The sequence below is a fragment of the Phalaenopsis equestris genome, unplaced genomic scaffold (assembly GCF_001263595.1).
Source record: "Phalaenopsis equestris unplaced genomic scaffold, ASM126359v1 Scaffold000787, whole genome shotgun sequence".
Lineage (NCBI taxonomy): Eukaryota > Viridiplantae > Streptophyta > Magnoliopsida > Asparagales > Orchidaceae > Phalaenopsis > Phalaenopsis equestris.
The window spans coordinates 1,245,989-1,254,892 of NW_018165227.1; the positions used below are offsets into that span (position 1 = coordinate 1,245,989).

An 8,904-nucleotide genomic window follows, 5' to 3' on the forward strand; every position below is an offset into this window, starting at 1 on the left:
TATAGATATATTCATATATTGCAAGCATAAAAAATATGCATTTATTTCTAATATGAAATAAATATAATTAAAACTTTTATTGAATCGGATTACGACTGTAGAATTTATAATAGTAATTTTAATAATTACAATAAAAATAAGTCTATTTATATCACGTTTTTTCTTTGAGGAAAATAAATAAATAATTACAAATTACCTGGACAAAATTTTGATTGATTAAAATTAGATAAAAAAAATGAACATTTATATTTTTTTATTTTAATAAGAAAAAAACTTGTAAAAATATAAAAAAAATAAAATTAAAAAATTAATATTTAAGTTAAAAATATTAATTATTTATTTTAAAATCAAATAAAAATGTCTGTGACTTTATACAACAAAAAAAAAAGAAGATAATCATAAATTGTTTTAATTTTAAGTTCAAATATTTATAATTGCAATTTAATAAGAAGAAAAATTCAATTTTTTAATATATATATATATATAAAATTAAAATTCTAGATTATTCTATTAATTAAATAAATAAAATAATATTTTAAATAATGGTCTTTTTCAAAAAGAAGACACCAATGCATAGATGTTCCTCTTGAAAACTTCAATGCGTAGGTCATTTCCATGACAATCGCTATTAAAGTAATTTATTTTTTCCTTTTTTTAATTTAAAATTTAAAGAAAATTACTTACATTCCACACAATTATTAAAGATTTATATAACCATAACCTAAAATTCGATATTCACATCTATAACATCTTAATCTTATACATTTAAACATTTAAAATATAAATACATATATTTCACTTTTTAAAAATTAAAAACAGCTATATTTTTTTTTTATTATAAATATATCCATTATGTATACAAACATAAAAGTTCAGATATAAAATATATAAATACATAAAATTTATGAGGTAGATTTTTTTTTTTTACATTAATTTTAATTTTTCTCACATTATTTTCAACCAATATGATGTACTAAATTTTATTTCCACTTTTTTTACTTACTTAATTAAAATACAAATACGATCCTTCTTAAAATTTATCATTAATAAAAAATCCTCAAATTTTTAGAAAATTAAAAGAAATGCAAAAACTTCTTTAAATGTGCATTTGAATATATAGACCGGTTCCCCAACTCCTTGGAACCTCTACACACCAGCCGCATCTCCTCCTCTAGATGGAATCTGACGGCAGGAAATCCTTCGGGACCTTCCCCGTCCACTCTCCTCCCCATTCCGACGGCCTCAGCCTCTCCCCCCGCCGCCCCTCCATGGCAATTTCTCTCTCCCCGCCACAGCATCAGCCACACGCCGCCGCAACATCCACCCCCTTCTCTCCACTACCATTGCCTCATCTCCCTCCACCGCCAAGACGGCAACATCCACGCCATTGCTCTCGCCGCGAGAGGCCGGCTTGTTCTCACCGGCTCCGACTCGGACCGGGTTCGGGCCTGGCGCCAGCCCGGCCTCGAGTACGGCGGCTTGCTGCGCACTCGAAGGCCACGTGTGCGCGCTCTATTGGCCCATGGAGAAGTGCTGTTCACGGCTCACGCTGACCGGAGAGTGCGAGTTTGGTCGGTGGAGAAGGCGTCGGGGTCGGCGTCGGCGTCTTCCGGAGCACGGTGGCGGAAGGTGGCGACGCTTCCGCCGAGGAGGCTGCGTGTTTCGCTTTTCCGGCGACGACAGGTGGGGTTTGAACCTAATGTTCCTTTCGAGTCCATTTACTGTCATACATTGATCTTTTCGAAATGTCTTTGAGTTCGAAATATTTTTTATTTATAAAAATTATATAATAATACAAAATACAATTCAATATATCGAGTCAATCTTCAGCTAGAAAGTATCCAAATAACTCAATTTGAGTCGGTGGGTTTGGATTTTGAGTCAATTTCAATCTAAAATATATCCAAATAACTCAATTTGAGCCAGCTTGTTTCGATTCGAGCCAGATCGAGCTAATTCTATTTCGAGCGAGCAAATATAACATGTCGAGCCAATTTCGAGCCGTGCTCAATCCAATTGAACCGACCCCAACTGAACCCAAAATTGGATCAGAAAACCCCTCCTTTCTTTTAATTTGTGAAGCCAATATTCCTAGCACTTACATACATACCCCCCGATTCCTATCTATTTACATATCATACACCTAAATTTTACTTTTTTACATTTATGCCACCCACATCATTTATATCACAATAAAATTAACATTATTTTGACTTTTTAAAATTGGATTACACCTCTAAAATATGGATAAGATATCATAAATGTAAAAGTTGAAGTTTTAGGCTAGATACGTAAGTTCATAAGAATTAAGTGGTATTGATGTAAATCTTTCTATCGTTTATGAAGGTGAAATCAAATTATTAGTTGGAGCGTGATTTCCGTTCATTTTTTTCACCCAAAAAAAAAAACCTGAGCAGAAATATAAATTAAATTATTATTTTAAAAAAAAACTATATACGGACAAGATAATTTGTATAGATCTATATATTTAATATTTGAATTTATATTATTTTTGTATTCTAAATTTACTCTTCAAAATTTAATTTTATTTTTAAAGTATAATAAAAATAATTTTATTATGGCATTATTGATTTGGGTGTTACATAAATAAAAAATTAAAATGTTCCATATATAAATATATAATAACCGTGTGGCACGCATGCAAATGCCCCCATATTTATGGGAGCATGAATTAAGCAATTATTGTTATAAATATCATGTATTGCCATTTATATTTAGTATTTATTAATGATTTAGGGGGCACGTGCTCACATTTATTCACATTAAATTGTCCTGTCAAACAACAATTATCCATAATCCTGTTGATTTTTTAAATAAAGTTTATTTTGGCAGGACCGGGTGCAGCAACAACACCGTGAGGACATCTCCTGCTTGGCTCTATACACCGCTGGGCAGCTTCTGTACACCGGGTCTTGGGACAGCACCGTGAAAGCGTGGCATGTGGGGGACGGCACGTGCGTAGACTCCTTCGTGGCGCACGAGGGGAGGGTGAATGCGGTGGTGGTGGGGCAGGATGACGGCGGCGTGTTCACGGCGGGTGCGGACGGGTGCGTGAAAGTGTGGCGGAGAGTGTACGGCGAGAGTGCCCACGCGTTGACCATGGTTCTAAGGTTTCAGGCCTCGCCGGTCAATGCCCTGGTGGTCGGCGGCGGAGGTGGAAGTTATGTGTATTCTGGATCGTCGGATGGGTATGTGAATATCTGGGAGAGGGAGGCGGCTACAGGAAGGTACCACCATGGCGGGTTCCTCCAAGGCCACAGGTATTTGAATACATGAGAAACTTTCTTATAGGATGTCTTCTATTTAAATTTGTTTAAAAATCATTGTAATTTTTAAACAAATAATATATCAACATAATTACATAAATATATTTAAAGCTTATTGTGCACACAAAGACAAGTATAGGGGTGTTTATTGCTAAAATTCTCTCACTTAATTGAACATAACTGTTGAAGTGGCTCAATCAAGTTTGTTTGCCTAAATGGTTGAATTGAGTTGACTTGTCTAAGTGGCTTAATCCAGCCCACTTATAGAAGTGGCTAAATTGAGCACATACACCGAAGTGGCCGAATCAAGCCCACTTGTCGAAGTGGTTGAATCCGACCACTTATAGAAGTGATTGCATCGAGTCCACCCATTGAAATGGATGAATCAAGCCCACTTGTTGAAGTGTCTGAATCCAGCCCACTTGTAAAAATGTTTGAATCGAGTCCACCTATCAAAGTGGTTGAATCAATCTCACGTGCCTAAATGACAACCTAACCCACCCATGCAAGGGTAGCTATCAGTCGAAACCATTATGGCTGGACAAAAGTCATCATGGCTAAAGATTACAGATGGAGTTTGTAACTCAGAGAATGAAATACTGTACCAGGGAGTTTGTAACTTAACAAATCGATGGCCTAAGAGAGCTAATGAGAGAGGAAATGCACAAAATGATGGAAGCATCCCCGATGCATTCTCGAAATAGAACACATACTCAATCGTCAAGATAAGTGACTTGCAACCAAAATCCATTGAGGATAGGAGCCACGCCACAACAAGAACTGTCAAGACAAGAGGCACTGAGACAAGAACAACCGAGGCTAGAGCCACATGCTCAAGATCTTCCACGAGATTCGAGCTGCAAAGTTCTTGAAGGGTGCTCTTCTCATAAGTAAACACAAATTAAGTCTTCCACTTTTGAATCTTGTTGGGATATATTTTCATATCAAAGATCAAAACTCTCAATACTGAGAGTAGTTAATAGGCATGGTTGAGCTTATTTGAGATTGCACGATCGTGCCACTTTCTAAACTCCATGTATAACGCCAACTCCAAATGAAGTTGGGAACCTCCTTTTGAGGTACGTTATAGAAACCAAATCCCCAAAGGTTGATTGAAGAGATCTTCTGAAGAAGTGTCTGTAAGTCAATTCCAACTTGACTATAAGGAGTTGGATCATATGGGTTGTCTGCTAGGGGAATACTCTCAATGTAACAGAGAGAGTGATTGTTTCGTCAGCATTCATTGGTTGATTCTTAAAGTTATAGAGAGGTCCAACAGTAGACTACAACTTTTCCTTAATCAACCCAAGTTAAGGGAAATTTGAGTTAATAAGACGTTAACTAAACTTTCTCCATCAGTATTCTCTAAACATTATAAAAAGGATCACCGATCCAAACGCTTACAACATTAGGATCTTGGTGAAAGACTTGAACTCTTTCAAGATTAGATTCATCAAATGTGGTGGAGTGGCTAACTCAGGATTTTTTTGGTAAAAGCTTCTCACAGGCTTCTACATTTGGCTTTAACAGAGGTGGTCACTTTGGAGTTTTCTTATCTCGTGTATACTCCTTGTTGCTTTGAGATTCACATCTTTGTGGTCGAGGAGGCAAATCACGATTTTCTCGCTATTTGAACATTTTCTATTGAAATGACTAAGCAGTATCTTTATTTATTTTTTGAAGTTTTAATTAAGAAAAAAAATGTTCAATTCACATAACTAATTGTTTATTTGATATTTTCGTTCTACCTTTATTTTTAATAAATTCATCAAACAAATAGCAACAAATTTGGTTCAAGAATATAAATGATTAAACAAGTCATTGATTTTTTTATGTACTTATGTTGATGCCCCCCCACATATGTTATTAGAGCACTCATGAAATTATATATTGATGAAAACAGGTATGCGGTGCTATGCCTGGCGGCGGTGAAAAGGCTGATCCTGAGCGGCTCAGAAGACACGACGATAAGAGTATGGAGAAGAGAAGAAGGCAGCGGCTTCCACGTGTGCTTGGCCGTGATGGAAGGCCACCGTGGGCCCGTTCGGTGCATTGCGGCGGCGGTGGAGAGTGAGATGATCGGGGCGGAAGGTGGGATGGGCTTATTGATCTACAGCGCCAGCTACGACAGAATGCTCAAGGCCTGGAGGTTAAAGGTGGCGGCGGAGAATCAGGAGAAGGAGAAGAGGAAAACGGCGGGAGATGAAGAAGCAGAGAAGGAGGAGGAGGAGGAGGAGACGCGTTCGCCGTCGCTGAGGATGGAGGGGGAGGGGCATGGGATGACTCCGGTGTTGTCGCCGCTGTGGGTGGAGAAGAGGCTGAGAGAGATACACTTGTGTTAATTACTTGGTTATGGGAGCCAAACTCTGATTTTTCCTATTATGTTACGTCATTTAATTTTGTTAATTTAAGATTTGTTTGATGAGAAAATATTGTGAGTCCAACGAAATCACTTCACGTGAAGGTGACGGAAAAAAAAAAAATTTAACACAAGAGAATATTCTCGTGTATTATTCTGCATTGTTCAGGTGTTATTATGATGATATTTATGTATTATTATGTTTTGGGAATATTCTCGGTGTTATAATAACACAATAACAAATCAATACCACCACAATAACACCTGAATAATGTCGAATAACACCGGAGGAATATTTCATTGTATTACTCGGCCAGATCACAAAAAAATTAGTTTTTTTTTTCTTGTTAGCTCCTTGTGAAGGTGATTCATTGGATTGCAGACGCATCTCTATATCCGGAGTCTGAACTTTATAATTTTCAGACAATTGACGCAATGCATGGAGAGGACAGTTTTTTTTTTTTTTTTTGTTATTGTGTCTGAAATCCGAACGCAATATTTTTTCTTGTTTGGGTGTCTCTCTCCTTTTATAGAAGTTACATTAAAAAAAATACTAGAAAAAACTTGAGTATAAAGTTGAGGTTCATAAAATGATATTAATATCAAATTATTGTGTGTCCAATTTAGCACAGTTTGACAGTTACTTAAATTTTAATATAAAAGAGTATCACAACAATAATATTTTAAAATTATAACTATCATATTTACTACTATTAAATTATTTATAAAAAAAAATTTAAATACGACTAAATTGAATTTAACGAATCTATTTGCCGCTAAATCCAGTATAGTATTCAGTTTAGTTAAAACTAAATCCATTAAATTGATTTGATATTCAGGTGTCGTCAACAAATGTTCACCATTCAACATGGATCTTGAGGTATGACATGAATGTCGATGCAACTTTTCAGCAAGAAATATTGAAACTTTAATTAAAAGTCATCCAGAACTTCGATTTTGGCTAAATTACAGTCAAACTGACTGTCTTGATGAGACAGACCCAATGACACTAAAATTGGTCGGGTCTAAGTCAAATCAAACCCATATTAAGGTGTTAAATCACTTTTAGAAACTTTTCGAGTATAGTTGAATGGTGAAACAGAATTTGAATATAGCAAAATTATAGTCAAATCGAGTGTCTCGGCAAGGCAAATCTAAGGATCCAAGATTGTTCAATTCTGATATCATTACGACATTCAAATGTTCATTGAATATCGTTCGATCAAGGAGATCTCACATGGTCGTCAGATCACAGTGGTATGCATTCCTTTCTTATTTGCAACTTGGACTCTATAAATAATCATACCTTTTATTGAGAAAATGAGATATTGTGCAAGAGGAAGACTAGAGCCTAAAGAGTTGGGAGCTGAAGTCCATGACCCTATTGTTGAGTGATCTAGATATACACCAGTTGATCTGGTATATATATAAATCAAACAGGAGAACAATCGATAAAGCGAAAAAATAGAACGAGAAAAATTCACACTATAAAACAGAAAAACCACAGTGGAACACAAAGATTTACATGGTTCGGCAAATTGCTTACATCCACGGAGTTACAGAGGATTTTACTACTTGAGGAATTTACATCAGTCGATCACCTCGACTTACAACAGGAATCTCTCACTTCGTTGCTCTCTCCCTTCTTCTCTCTCTGTTTTTCTCTCTCTACACCGAGATACACCGAAGAAGACAAACTCACAAGAGAAATAAACTTAATTTCTCTTCTGTCACAAGCCACCAAGAAGAAGCCTAGGGAGAACAATCTTCTTCTTTTTCCTTTTTCTTCCTTCTTTCTTCTACTGCAAGAAATTACTCCTCCTTGCACCTCTCTTCCACTGCCCGTGGAAGCCCGAAGAACCCTTCCTCTATCTTGAGGAAACCGAAGAACTCAAAATATGACTTAGAACCAAAAAAGGAGAGTCGTCTGAAGCTTTTATTGAGAATAGGAAGGAGACGTCGCGAATATTTGTGAAATGGGAGCGGGAACAGTTTGCGAACTGTAAATGAGCGGGAGCGGGAGCGGGATCAGGATCGCGTTGATTTGCGGTCGAGCAATGCGGGAGCGTAACAAAGGAGCGTGAGTATGAATCAGTTTCAACGGATCGGTCTCCAGCATAACAAATCTCCCACTTTGAGACCAGTACATAGATTGCAACATATTCTTCCTCGAATTGATATCCTCCACTAACGGTGTCGCCATTTTTCCTTCAACATGAATTCTCCACTGTGAATTATCCACCTCTGCAATTAAAAGCCTTTGTCTTCACTCCAGAAGACCAACTGAAGTTGTGCACACCTTCAGTTTCTCAAGAGTAATACCCTCAGTCAGCAGGCTCCACAAAGCTTTGCGCCTCCAAGCTATTTCTTGGGTTACTCTTGTCTCTCTTACAACTCTCACTGCATGGGCAACATCCTACCTCTGCTGAAAGCATTTTTTAACAAGTCTAGCCTTGTAGCTCTTACCGACATCACACTCAGTCTTCACCTGGTACACCCACTTATTGTGCAATGTCTTCTTCCCTGATGAAAGTTCTGTCAGCTCCTACTTGCCTGAACTTTCATCTTGCAAGATTTCTTCATAGCTCTGTGGCTCTTCAACGTCTATCTATGGAACAATATGAATGAGTGCCCTGGACCACTTTCCTCTTCACTTCCATCACTACCCTGCACTGTGGCTTCTAGTAGATTTCCTACCACATTCAAAGCCTCTGAATCCAACATTAAGTCTTCAACAGAACTATGAACTGCCAGCAGTAGTGCATCCTGTGATTCTTCAGATACCACATTTGAGCTATCATTCTCCATCTTTTTGGGATTCCTGCAGTTTCTTCTTATGTGGCCAACCTTGCCACAATTCCAACAGATTGTCTACTTACTAAATTTTGATTTTGATCTCCCTATACTTGAGTTTCGGTCATGTCATCTCCCTCTAAAATCAGCATTCAATGTCAAACTCCAACCTGAAACCTCGCCAGAATCTTTCCTGCGAACTTCCTCAGCCAAAATCAAATCACGAATATCATTGTATTTCAGTTTAGATTTAGCTGTAGAACTGCTAACTGCTATCATTATTGCTTACTAACTATCTAGCAATGAAGCCAACAAGATCAGTGCTCATATCTCATCATCAAAATCAATTTTCACAAACAACAATTGATTTGTGATAGTATTGAAATCATTTAGGTTTTAAGTAACAGAAACACCTTATGCCATCTTCAAATTGAATAATTTCTTCATCAAGTGCACCTTGTTATT

General features: G+C 37.0%; 1 protein-coding gene across 1 annotated transcript in view; it reads left to right on the plus strand.

Moving 5' to 3' along the window:
• The window catches only part of LOC110031198 (protein JINGUBANG-like), a 12,710-nt gene extending 6,837 nt beyond the window's left edge, over positions 1 to 5,873 (plus strand). Inside the window, exons 2-4 of the mRNA XM_020734284.1 lie at positions 1,121 to 1,683; positions 2,854 to 3,281; positions 5,191 to 5,873. Of these exons, the coding sequence (XP_020589943.1) occupies positions 1,121 to 1,683; positions 2,854 to 3,281; positions 5,191 to 5,629 (1,430 nt within the window). The 3' untranslated portion in view covers positions 5,630 to 5,873. The remainder of the gene's footprint in view (positions 1 to 1,120; positions 1,684 to 2,853; positions 3,282 to 5,190) is intronic.
• Positions 5,874 to 8,904: the final 3,031 nt, after the last annotated feature.